This window comes from Naegleria gruberi (genome assembly GCF_000004985.1).
Source record: "Naegleria gruberi genomic scaffold NAEGRscaffold_65, whole genome shotgun sequence".
NCBI classification, from domain to species: domain Eukaryota; phylum Heterolobosea; class Eutetramitea; order Acrasida; family Naegleriidae; genus Naegleria; species Naegleria gruberi.
This window is the reverse complement of record NW_003163262.1, coordinates 168,341-181,471: the sequence shown is the minus strand read 5'-3', so window position 1 is coordinate 181,471 and position 13,131 is coordinate 168,341. Positions and strand designations below refer to the sequence as shown.

The 13,131-nt window shown below is 33.8% G+C and overlaps 4 protein-coding genes across 4 annotated transcripts; 3 read left to right on the top strand and 1 right to left on the bottom strand.

Moving 5' to 3' along the window:
- Positions 1 to 40: 40 nt before the first annotated feature.
- NAEGRDRAFT_81674 (uncharacterized protein) lies at positions 41 to 3,113 on the top strand (the record flags this gene model as incomplete). Its single annotated transcript, XM_002671007.1, has 9 exons — positions 41 to 391; positions 520 to 739; positions 784 to 882; positions 924 to 1,022; positions 1,065 to 1,343; positions 1,476 to 1,614; positions 1,737 to 1,831; positions 2,575 to 2,736; positions 2,784 to 3,113. Exons 1-9 carry the CDS (start codon positions 141 to 143, stop codon positions 3,111 to 3,113), a joined length of 1,674 nt encoding a protein of 557 aa, XP_002671053.1. The 5' UTR covers positions 41 to 140.
- Positions 3,114 to 3,823: 710 nt separating this feature from the next.
- On the top strand, positions 3,824 to 6,458 carry FM177 (uncharacterized protein). Its single transcript, XM_002671006.1, has one exon. The coding sequence runs from the start codon at positions 3,973 to 3,975 to the stop codon at positions 6,412 to 6,414; it is 2,442 nt and encodes an 813-aa protein (XP_002671052.1). The 5' UTR covers positions 3,824 to 3,972; the 3' UTR covers positions 6,415 to 6,458.
- Positions 6,459 to 8,178: 1,720 nt separating this feature from the next.
- On the top strand, positions 8,179 to 10,444 carry NAEGRDRAFT_53182 (uncharacterized protein; the record flags this gene model as incomplete). The annotated part of the gene is made up of 3 exons (XM_002671005.1): positions 8,179 to 8,816; positions 8,927 to 9,349; positions 9,502 to 10,444. The coding sequence occupies 3 exons, from the start codon at positions 8,179 to 8,181 to the stop codon at positions 10,442 to 10,444; spliced, it is 2,004 nt and encodes a 667-aa protein (XP_002671051.1).
- Positions 10,445 to 10,520: 76 nt separating this feature from the next.
- Positions 10,521 to 12,642, bottom strand: NAEGRDRAFT_81672 (uncharacterized protein; the record flags this gene model as incomplete). Its single annotated transcript, XM_002670967.1, has 2 exons — positions 10,521 to 11,266; positions 11,313 to 12,642. 2 exons carry the CDS (start codon positions 12,640 to 12,642, stop codon positions 10,551 to 10,553), a joined length of 2,046 nt encoding a protein of 681 aa, XP_002671013.1. The 3' UTR covers positions 10,521 to 10,550.
- Between the last annotated feature and the right edge of the window lie 489 nt (positions 12,643 to 13,131).

The following is a 13,131-nucleotide window of genomic DNA, read 5'->3' as shown; positions in this document are numbered from 1 at the left end:
ACTCCTCGCTTATTTCAAAACAAAAAAAAATACCATACGTCATTATTATCTCTCTCCCAAAATTTTGAATATTCGAATATTTGTTTTGTTATAGCTTTGTTAGTAGAGAATAGTGCGACTAATTTTTATTCAATTTAAACATGCAAAAACCATCAGAGGAAGAACAGAAGAAGGCTCTCTCTGTTTGTCCATTTCATCAGCAACAACAACAGGAGGAAAACTCTCATGTAAGCGAGTTGAGTGCAGTGGGGGGAGAATCCTCTCAATACTGCCCGCATGCATCTTCCATGATGCCAGTATCCAATAATATTAACAGAGAATCCCAAAACTCCAACAGTGATGACCATGCTGCCTCTGATAATCCTTCAATACTGTGTTGGAAGAGAAGCAAGTTAATAAGTGTCCTTTTCATCACACAACTACAACAACCACATCTTCATCTGTAACATCAATGCATGCATCCACTACTGATCCTTCCAACAACAAGCCAAAATCATTGTTTTCAAAAGGGACATTAAGAATACCAAAGAATTATGAATCTCTACTTAAAGGAATTCAAGAAAGGCCACCTGTAAATGCTCTTCCAAATGCAAATATTATAATGGATCACAGAAATACTGATCAACCACAAGGTGACATTTGCTATTTTTTTGATTCTGCCATAAACGGAAATCTTGAAAAGATGAAAGAATTAGTGGAAGTGAAGTTTTTCAATGTCGACACAATTGACAGATTTGGAGTAAGTATGCATTTTGATGATCACTTATTTCTTACATGTAATAGTATAATTGTTCTGCTTTGCAATTTGCTGTAAATGGAGGAAAACTTGAAATTGTAAAGTATTTAATCTCAAAGAATGCAAATGTAAATTTAATTGATGTGGTATGTATTCCATTTAAATTCATAGATACTAACTTGGAAAGTCTGGAGAAACAGCACTTCATAAGGCGTGTAAAAAAGGGAATTTGGAAATGGTTAAATTATTATTGAAAGCTGGAATTCAAAAAGATTATGTAAATAAGGTTTGTTTTTAATATTTTAATATTTATTGGAATTTCAAAAAGCTTGGAAAATCACCAATTAATATTTTGACTGAAAAAGGTTTTACTGAAATTTCTCATTATCTTTCAAATTTTGATTATTTATTTTACCTTGCGAGAAGGAAATCAAACTCTTTCCTCAAATCCAATCTCAAACATTGTACTTCCAAAACCACTATCCTTACGGACTGTATCATAGCCACTTTCGAATCTCCTTCCCTTAGTAGTGAACATGCAAATTCAGAGCCATCATCTTCCAACATTAGCACATCGAGTACTCATCATTCAAATTCCTCAAATAGAGTATGTCCCTTCCATCACATGCTCAATTCGAATTCCAATCAAGGTGAAGCATCCTCTTCTGCCTATGAATCACCAAACAAAAAACAAAAATTATAAAAAATGCTTGAAAAGATTATTTATTACTCTGCAAAGCCACTTCATTTGGTTAGTTTTGTCTTGCAAAAAGCACAAATCGGAAAGAAATCAATAATGAATGATGTCATGTATATTGTTCCATTCTTTTTTGGTGTCGGATTTTCAATGGAAGTTTTCATGGTAAAAACTGGATTTTGTACGTGTTTTAATTCTTGTGATGATTATTAAATAATAATTTATTTATTGGATTGGATGGTAAATGTTCATTTGCATGATAATATTTATTAAATAATTAAATAATTGATGATAATTAAATAGATGAATATAGAAAGAGAAAGGAATCGGAAACTTTAACAGCCAAAGCTGCTGAATTCATGTTAGCAAAAGAAAGAATTATCGAGAAATTTGCAGAAGTCTACATCAAGGAAAAGCAACTCTAATAATTTAAACTCTTGGAGAAATATCACTCTCAAATTGAAGGAAGGTAATATTGAAATTTACACAAGGATGTTTGTTGGAAACAATTTCGATTCAAACAATTTGAAATCATTTAAATTATAAATTTGAATGTTTTATTATCATCTCTCACTTATTTTGTAATAGAAATCAATTGAATTCAAAAGATTATTCGCAGTGTAATCTGGAGTTTTAGTGGAGGTCGTGGTTAAACCAAATTCAATTGGTCTCTTCTTTGAATTTGTCAGTTAGAGCAGGTAAACAACATTGAAAGAGAAGATGATTTACTAAGCACCATTTAGATGAAAAGTAGTGGTGTGAATACCTACACACAATCAAGTGAAATATTTAAAATTAAACTTCTCAAGTATTAAGAGAGTAATGAATATTTACAATTATTTGTAAATTTTCTAGCGTAAGACTTCACTCAATGGTTTTCGTAAATTTTGTGGTGGTTAACGTTTCTTTTTGACTTCCCGCCAAATTTTAAATTACAACTAAAATCTACTGTATTTTCGTTACTGAGGGAAAAACAAAATAGAAAAAAATGTTCAAAAATACATTTCAAAGTGGATTTCTCTCTATATTGTATTCAATAGGGTATGTATTAATTGCAAATGGGTGATGATTTTAATACAACAACAAATTGTTCTTGTTTTACCTGAGTAGAAGTAAACCCTTACAAATTTGGGACAAACAGGTAAAGAATGGACACATTAAACGTATTACCGATCAAGATATTCAATCCTCTGTTCTTGAACTTATCGGGACAAATGTTAGCACAACATATATTACTTGCCCAGCCAGCGCAAAGAAAACTCTAGGAATCAAATTACCTTTCCTTGTCATGGTTATTAAAAATGTAAGTAAGAATCGGATGATGAATAAGGATACATCAACAATAATTAGTTGAAAAAGTATTTTACTTTCGAAGTTCAAGTTTTGGATGATAAAAATATTAAAAGAAGATTTAGAGCATCGAACTATCAGAGTACAACAAGAGTGAAACCATTTATTTGTACAATGCCAATGCGTTTGGATGAAGGTTGGAATCAAATTCAGTTCAATCTTGCCGACTTTACGAGAAGAGCTTACGGAACAAATTATATAGAGACATTAAGAGTTCAAATCCATGCCAACTGTAGAATTAGAAGAATTTACTTCTCCGACAGACTGTATTCAGAATCTGATCTTCCAGATGAGTTCAGACTTTTCTTGCCAATCCAAGTAAGTAATTGAGATTTTGATCAATATTAATTGACCATTAACTTTTCCCTTACAACAGAAAAACTAAGCCAATAAAAAATTGTAGATATCATTTTTGTAAAAATTGCCTTATTAAATACTTAATAATTGCTATGAATCAATATTCTTTATGTATGAGTTCTTGTCTTGAGACTTTCTCAATTACTAATAACATATTAGTTCTATCAATGAACTAAAGCAATAGTTTGTAAAATTACGAAGATGGAGACAATACAATGAATAACCCAAACATAATTGATTTTGCAGAATCATTGTTTCCAGTAAATAGTCGAATGACTTGTAACGAAAATCAGCATGAATCTGATTCATTCTGAACTGCCATCCATTTGCATTCTGTTATTGTATTCCATCATACCTTACAACTTGAGGTTAAATGAAATTTAAGAGCAAAAGGAGGGAAACTTAAACTGGATATTCAACCTTTTTAGTAGTGAGAGAGAATGGAGCATCTTTGTTGTTTTTACTTATTGCAGTTTGACCAACATGTTATTCTTCTCAATGAAACTTCATAACCCAGACAACTTCTTTTTGAAATATTATGTAAACAGTTGACAGCCACGTACACAATTCAAATTTCTCAGGTAACAAGCGAATTGTAAATGGATTCTTTAATCCACTTCGCTGTCCATTGTTCAAGAAATCTTTGATGCGTATCAAAGCGAATTTAAATGCCGAACTGTACGAAAAAAAAGCAAAAATAGAAGAAAGCCTTTTAGCCTTTTCATCAAGACAACAACAAACGATCTAAAGAAGACGTCATCATTTTGACTCTCATAATAGCATCATCATCATAGAGGATTTTTTCAAAATCTAAATATCAACTATAATAATAATGGCATCTCAACCCTTGTTGATTTGTTATGGATCGGAGACTGGTAATTCTAAAGCAATTGCAACCCGTATTTTCAAGGAATGTGTGGACCAACAATTTGCCAAAGATACCCAACTCCTCTCTTTAAACGAATTTTCAGTCAATTTTAAGCTTCGTGATCGTGCTAAAACTTTAAAACAATCACCAAGTTCAAATAATTTGCAAGCTATGGATAACACTACAACTACAACCAATGGTCATATTTTGGATTCTAAAGCTAATATGATCATTATTTGTTCAACAACAGGAAATGGTGATGTCCCACAAAATGGTGATAACTTTTATCGTTTCATCAAGTTAAAATCAACACCAGCAAACTTTTTCTCTAATCTCTCCTACACTATTCTTGGTTTAGGTGATAGTAATTATGATATGTTTTGTAATGCTGCAAGAAATATTGATAAGAGATTAACTGAATTGGGAGCTGATAGATTTTCAAATAGAGGTGAAGCTGATGAAGTTGTAGGTTTAGAAGTTGCTGTAGAGCCTTTCATTGCACAAACATTCCAATCATTAAGAAAGATTTATGCTTCACTCGCTACTCCTCAAACAACATCTACTGTTGTTGAAAATATTCCTGTTGCAAATCCTATTGCTGAACCACCTGTTTCTGAGCCATCTAGTGCTCAAAGTATCCCTCAAGGGATCCCTCAACCATCCAATCCAACCCCTGTTAATCCTACAATTCCAACCACCCTTCCTTCTCCTGTATCAGAAAAGCAAGAATCCAATTTACCAAATAATAATCATATGAGTGGTGCTGGCCGCTCCTCCATTACTTCATCTTCACACAATGGAAATACTGAGCCAACGGATGTCACCCCAATTAGAAAGCTTTCTGCTGCTGGGGGATTACAACAATTAGATGCTCTATCTTCACTTGTTTCTGCTTCTCAATCATCAGCTAATCAATACTTGACCATCATTCGTTTAGAAAACGATAACAAGTTCAAACCAGTTGATAACATGACCTATTACAACAATAGATTGAAGAGTATGTATGGAGACTGTTGTGAAGCTGTTTGTGACGAGGAGTCAAACGAAGAATCAAACGAAAAGAAAGCTCCAGAATGTCCTAGTGTTTTCTCTGCAGCCGTTCATGGTGCTCGTTACCTTACCACAACTGAATCCTCTAAGCAAGTTCTCCACTTGGAATTTGATATCAACTCTGCTCCAATCAGTGATGATGCCACATTCAAATATGAGCCAGGTGATTCATTGGGTGTTTTCTGTGAAAACGACCAAGACCAAGTTGATGCTCTCTTGGAAAAGTTGAAAGAAATTGGCTCATTGAAACACTATGAAGTTCCAAATGGAAAGAAGGGAATTCAAAGTGAACCTCTCAGAGAAAATGACTTGATTTCTATCAAGTGCATTGATGAATCAAAGAAGTGTTTATTCCCAAATCATTTCTTGGCTGGTGAAGATGAAGCTATTAGATTGAGAACAATCTTTACTAAGCGCGTAGATATCATGTCACCTGTTACTATTCCAATGCTCCAAATGTTAGCCAAATACTGTACCAACTTTTTGGAAAAGTCAGCATTGTTAAAATTGACTTTTGATACCAATATGTATAATACCCAGATTGTAAAGCAAAGAGCTAATCTATATGACATTTTGTGCTGGTATCCATCATGTAAACCACCATTGAATCACTTGTTACAAGAAATGTCACCTCTTCAACCACGTTTCTACTCAATTTCATCCTCTCCAATCAAACACCCTGATGAAGTACATATTGCTTTCAGTGTTGTAAAATTCGAAACTCCACCTCCACACCGTACAACTCGTGTTGGATGTTGTACTCACTGGTTACAAAATAAGGCAAAGAAGTTCTGGTCTAGTGAAGAACAAGTCAACATTCCAGTATTTATCAAACCATCTCCATCATTCAAACTTCCAAAATCATTGAATACTCCAATTATCATGATTGGTCCAGGTACTGGTGTTGTTCCATTCAGATCTTTCTTGCAACATCGTGAATGTCAACTTGATAAGAAGCAATCTGATGGTACTAACTGGCTCTTCTTTGGATGTAGAAGTATTAGATCAGACTTTTTATATCGTGATGATTTGAGAGATTTTGAAACTGAAAGTTTTGTAAACTTGAATTTACTTGTTGCTTGTAGTAGAGAAGCAAACTCTGGAGGAGGTGTTTGGTATGGAGGCAGCTATGTTCAAGATTATCTCAAAGAATATTCATCTAACATTGCTGAAATTATGATTATGAAGAAGGGTTGTTTATATGTTTGTGGTGATGCTCAAGGTATGGCTACACAAGTTAACAGAGTACTTCATCAAATTATAGAAGAAGAATGTGGTTATTCATCAGAAGAAGCAAAGAAAGTTGTTCAACAATGGCAATCAGAAGGCAGATATTTGAAAGAAGTTTGGAGCTAAATAAATTACTTCATTATTATTAATGATATTATTCATCAAAAAAAGTCTATTAATTTATTTTCAAATTCAAAAAGATGAACAGAGCCTAGTTTAATATTTTATAAATTTAATTATTGTGATTCTTCAGTTCTTGGAGCTCTTTCTACATATTCTCTAACTTTGATTTGTCTACCTTCGAAGTCGCTTCCGTTCAAAGTCTTGATGGCGTGTTCGGCTTCTTCTGGCTTTTCGAAAGTAACAACACCCATACCCTTTGGCTTTTGAGTAGCTTGGTCAACAATGAGTTTGACGAAGGTAACGTTACCAGATTGAGAGAAGTGAGTCTTAACAGCTTGCCATTTAGCAGTGTAAGTGAGATTGGAGACGAAGACTCTAGCGAGTTTGTTGAATGAAGACATTGTTGTTGAGAATTTTTTTTCAGCAAAATTACAAAGTCTGCGGTTATCGTTTTGATTGAATAAAAAATATTCGCTTTTGATGTGGGCAAATCGGTCAAAATTATTTATTTTGCTTGTGTTATCTATTTGATTGGGTGATTCAATAAAATATTGTTTGTTTCGGTTGAATTTTGTTTTGATTTGAAATTAATAATTGATGAATTTTTAATATATGAATTTATTGAACAATATCTTATTGCATGGTAATTCTCCCATCAAAATTACTAGAACGGATAGGTTGTTTTCAACAGAATTGGGAAAACCCTTAAAATTTCAAATCAAAATTGCTGCCATAGTAAATGGACTGAATACAGAAATGAATCTATAAACTGAACTTAATTCAGAGTAAATTAGACTTTCATCAAAATATTTAAATGGATAATAATATTAGACAAGACGTTTCTTCCTTTTCAGAGAAGATGCTTCACATCCAAAACAGATGGGATACAATTCAGTGTCTTGAACCTTTGAAATATATTAGGGCTTTTCTGGTTTCGGTTAAGCACAACTTTTCAGATAAAATAGCCCAGCGTTTTGTTATAGAGCTCTTGAATGAATCATTCAAAATAGTATTGGTGAGATAATGTAGTCAATCCATGAATATATCCTTAATAAAATACACTTTTTAATATGTCTTGGATTACAAGATGGCCTTTTGTCTGGATTGTAATGTAACATATCTTTGAGAATAAGAACAAGCACTTTCCATCAAAATAATCCTCCAAATTTCTCTTCTCTATAAAAATTTTCACATTTCCATACTACAAATCAATTTTGCAATCATGTAAATGTTACACATTATAATATTTTGTAATATGGACCAGTTATTCCTTCGCCTTTACATTTAACGGAAAGATGACATGTTGATAGCATTGAACCACTGTTTTGAAACCAATGCACAATTCATTACAATAAATTTAAAATCATCATGATGAAATGATAAAATTTCATAAATTACATCGTTCGAAATAAGTCACAACTCACTTATTATCTTTCGTGGATATCATTGCACTCGTTACAAACATTTTCCAGGAAACCATCTTTAGGAGAACCAACAACCATTTAAATGAAAGGGAATTGAAAGTGCCATTATCATTGTTGGGAATATGATGTTTCACCTTCCTGATGATGTATTATTTAAACCATTCCGAGAATCACAATTGTTGTTGAGTATTTTTTTCCAGCCTTTGATAAAAACCGCTCTAAAATTAGACGTTCATTTATTGTAAAACGCGTGGCGACAAGAGCCTTAAAAAATATCCCAACCATCCCTCTGTTTTTTCCTCCAAAAATTATCACCCAGTTTTTGTTGACGGAAAAGAAGAAAATGAACAATAACAAATCATTGCAAATGGAAGAGGATAGAGGCAGAAGCACTTTTGATGATCACAACAATAAGGAGAGCAATCACTCCAGAAGAAATTATCATGGTGACTATAATGATAGAAGGTCTCGAGACGATGTAGATAACCGAGAGAGACGACACAGTGGTGGAAGAAGTAATTATAATAACTATAACTCCTCTGCAAATGGATCTACATCATCAGGTGGTAATTCTACAAATAACTATCACTCTAGTAAACATCATTCTTCTAGCAGTAATTCTAACGCTAGCAGCAGTAGTAACTCTTCGTATCATCACCACAGAAGCAATAATAGTACCACTCATCACAATAGTACATCATCATCATCAAATAATACATCATCATCTACTCAGAATGGAGAAAGAAGACCTCCTCCACCAACAACAACAACTACAACAACAAAGGATTCATCTTCTCATCCTCCACCTCCTCCAGTAGTTTTAAATGGTACTCAAAAGCCTCATCCAACCGATAATACAACAACACGTGTACAAAATAATAATAATAATACTACAACTATTAAACCTAACAACAATAACTTTACTAGACCAAATCCTCCTAGAAATCCACTCGCTGAAAGGTTTCAACATATTGAAAAAGAGTAAGTGTTCTTTTTGTCTCAACATGTTCGCTAACGTTTTTCTGTTCAATCTGTTTTATCATCATCATCTAACTTTATAATAACATTAGTATTGATACCTACTACAATAGTGAAGGTAAAGTAGGAGAAGGCACTTATGGTGAAGTATTCAAAGCTGTTGATAAGCGTGATAACAGTTTGGTAGCTATTAAAAAGATTAGAATTGATCCACAAAGAGAGAAGGAAGGTTTTCCAATCACATCCATTCGTGAAATTAGAATTTTGAAGGAAATTGAACATAAAAACATTGTAAAATTGCTTGATGTTACGTGGAATTCAAAAGGTACCTTCTTCCTGGTTTTTGAATACGTGGATCATGATTTGGCAGGATTGAATGCTAAAGGACACAGATTCGATGAAGACGAACTTCGTTCTATCATGTATCAACTCCTAAATGCTCTTCATTGCTGCCATTCTCGAGATATTATGCACAGAGATTTAAAGGCATCAAATGTTCTCATCAAGAAGGATGGTACTTTGAAGCTTGCCGATTTGTAAGTTTGAATTTCAATTTTTAATTATAACAATATCAAATCCATATTGTTTGAACCATTTCAACCAACAATTATTTTTTTTAAATCATACTCTCCTATTTCCTGCCGCTCAACACCTTACCATTTAAACAATGACCAATGACACTTGTTAGTGGTTTATCAAGAATTGCACAGAAAAACAAACAAGAATATACTAATAGAGTTGTAACTCGTTGGTATCGTCCACCTGAATTACTGTTAGGAGCAACAACTTATGATTATGCTGTTGATATGTGGTCAGTGGGATGTATTCTTGGTGAAATGCTTTTACCTTTTGCTGGTGAAAAGGAACCAAAAGCACTCTTTCCTGGTTCAGATGATGTGAATCAGCTTGAAAAGATATTTGAATGGTGTGGTACTCCTTCAACGGAAGAATGGGCTGAGGTTGAAAATCTTGCTCATTGGAATGCTCTTAAACCAAAAGAATCAAAGAAGAGAAGACTCTTGGAAAGATTTGCAAACTTGAAATCATGCTCAAAGAAGGTTTTAGATTTACTTGATAAGCTTCTTGTGCTTAATCCTGCCAAACGATTAACAACCAATGAATGCTTAAATCACGACTGGTTCTGGGAAAAGGGTTCCACAACCAATATCAAACTCAAAAATCTTCCTTCAACAGCTACTAATGAATTCCTTACAAGAAAGAAGGGTGATAACAAACCAAATGCACCTTCACATCAATTACCAGGTTCTACCAGTGTCCAACAGTTGCCACACAATATTAATCAGAGCTATGGTGTTTCATCTACATCATCCTCTCATCCACCATTTGGTAGTAGTAATGGTAACAGACATTCCTATAATCCCTCTCACCATCATCAATCGTCACACCATAGCAGTCATCATTCGAACACTAGCTCCTCTCACCATAATGGTAGCTCACATCATAATAGTCACCACCATCACCAATCATCACATCACCACTCTAGTAGCTCACATCATGGCTCAACTGGTTCAGGTCATTCCAATAATTATCATCGTGACAATAGGCATCACCATGATCCTCCTCAAAGAAATAACCAATTAGCACCTCCAAATAAGAAGGTTAAATATTAATAAATGAGTTATTTAAAGGAAAAAAATGGCACAGACTTTTTTATGAATTATAATAATGCAATAATGATTTGTGTTTAATATTATTTTGCATGACGATAATGATTTATTATTCAATGTGAATGAAGGACATTGTGGAAAATGGATCACCAAAAGGACATCCCAATTGTTGGTTTTGATTTATCGGAACTCTTTTTCTCTCTCCATTCCAAATCATTAAATTGCTTGCAATTTCTATTGTCTTGGATTGCATATTTAGAGGAGCCCAGGATAATATTTCAAGTTGTGGGTCATGTTGGTGGTTGTGATTAAAGTTATTTGGTTTGTACAGGAGGGCTGATTTGTACTTAATCCAGAAAGCTCTATCAAACGCCTTTAGTAATTCATAGGTTTGTGGATTGGTACGTGGAAAGATTGGATCTTTGGTGAGCAACAAATTTACAAACAAATCCAATTGTTCATGGGTGTTGAAAGTAATGCAATAATTTTGAATTTCAATGAATGCCATTGGATTAGTTTCAACTTCTCGTGGAACACCTTCACTCTTACTTCTTTTCCTTGATGTCTGCTGCACTGCTTCTGTAGTCAGCATATTATCTGGGACTGAGTGAACAGATTTAACCTCACTGCTGAGAGGGTTTTTTGGAGTGAGCATTTCCTTGATATTATTAAAGGAATTATTCTCCAAACCAAACTTTTGTAAAAATTGATCATCCAATTTAATAGTAAGATTACTGTCACCCTTATTTCTCAAATTTCGAAGGAATTGATGCATAGATTCTGAAAATACCGGTGTTGCTTCAAGATTATCCAAGATTTCATCAACTATATAGAAAATATAGAAAATATTCTAAAATGATAATTCACTTACCAAAATCTTGACAGTTTCCATTTGTTTTAGGATCCTTATTTTGTGCTGAGTGCTGAGAATGGAAAGAATGACTAAACCTTTCACCATTATTTGATTTACCTGAATCAGCACCAAGACCTGATGAAGATCCTGAACCGAATGTTTGAGCTACAGCTGTCAGAGTAGCACTACCACCAATTGGAGGACTCAAACAAACACAATCAGGAGTTGTTGGAGTACCATATGGGGATCCGTATAGGGCATCAGAATATCTTCTTTGCCCTTCAATTGCTAATTGGGATGATGGACTTGAAAAAATAACCGAATCTCTTCTAGTACTACTTCTAGAATAGGTGACTTGAGTGTTATATCTGCAGACTACTTTTGCAATTCTATTTACAGCTTGTTGAATGTTATCCCAACCCTTAATTTCACTAATGTCTATTGAGAGAAGAGCCATCTTACTCGTTATTTTTCTTGGAATACACAGACCGCAGTCTGTAAATTCTAAAATCCATGGTCCAAAACTAATAGAAGAATGGAAAATACCATGGTTTGGTAACTTGTCCATCTTTGCCAAAATTGGAGAAATGAATTGTCTCATATTCTTTTGAGTGTCACTCTTCAAAGTATCCACCAAAATCAATTTGATTTTGAATGTAATATCTTGCATTGGATCTAATTCCTGTTCTTGCTTAGTTTCACTGGAAAGAATATTATTGACATCACCAACTGTCAAGGTATTGCCTGCAGAGAAAGTATCTATAGTATAAGGTCCAGCCGGATTTGAGAATATATCTTGACTAGAAGAAGCTTCAGAACCAATAGACCTTCCAATTGATTTTCTAAAAGCTCTATACAAATTTGTTGCTTTTGCTACAACAGTTGGCTCAACTTCCTCATCATCATCCTGATCTGCATCTCCAGTTGATTCTGATGCTTCTGCTTCTGATCCTCGGGAAGTGGTAGGAACAATAGGAGGTGACACACTTATCCCAGGTATTGATGAAGCTCTCTGATACATTCTAGCTCTATTCAATGAATTTAAATCCTGTTGTTTTCTATAGTATTCTCGCTCTAGATATTGTTGTACGAATTCCATATTGAGGAAATTTCGTTTCAATTCATCTTCAAATGCCAGTTGTCTAGCAAAAGCTTCCTTTTCCGATTGTTTCTTAAATTTAGATGAAATTAATTTGCTAGCCTCAATCTTTCCTAGAACAATAGTATCAGGCGTCAAGTCTTTTTTCTTACTCGCATCACTCTTTCTATTATTGGTATTTGGAGGTTGGGGCTGCTGAGTTTGAGCAGAATCAAACTCAGTCAATCGACTTGAACTAAGATTTCCCATCACTCAACCTTCTTATAATCACTTTAAAATACCCGGTAATTATTTAATTTACTATTCAAATAGTCTTATAATCAACTACTACTACTAAACCTCTTATCTACAAGGTAGTAATGTATAAGGTGTTGTTTCTTTTTTTTTATAAATTGAGGCGCGATGATGGATTGAGGTGTCTTGATGAGAAAGCCTTTGTGATGGTAAAGTGAGGGAACAATAACGCTACAATATCATCTAATATTAAAATGTGAAGTTTATTCAGTTGGGACTAGTGTTGATGGATGAAACTGAGAAATTACATTTTAATGAAGAATTACAAGCTGCTTGTAATCTAGATTCTAATAAGGATTTGATTTTTCTAAATAACTCTACGCGATGGTGATTGTACTGAAGAAACAGTTCAGAAAATATGTACAAAACTAATGCAATTGTAACTAGGTTCTTTCCTGTATTCTTCCATGCCGAGCACAATAATTACGAACGTTCTTTCCTAAT

Bases quoted from the DNA above. Each gene is read 5' to 3' on its own strand.
- FM177 (XM_002671006.1), top strand. From the start codon at position 3,973: ATGGCATCTCAACCCTTGTTGATTTGTTATGGATCGGAGACTGGTAAT.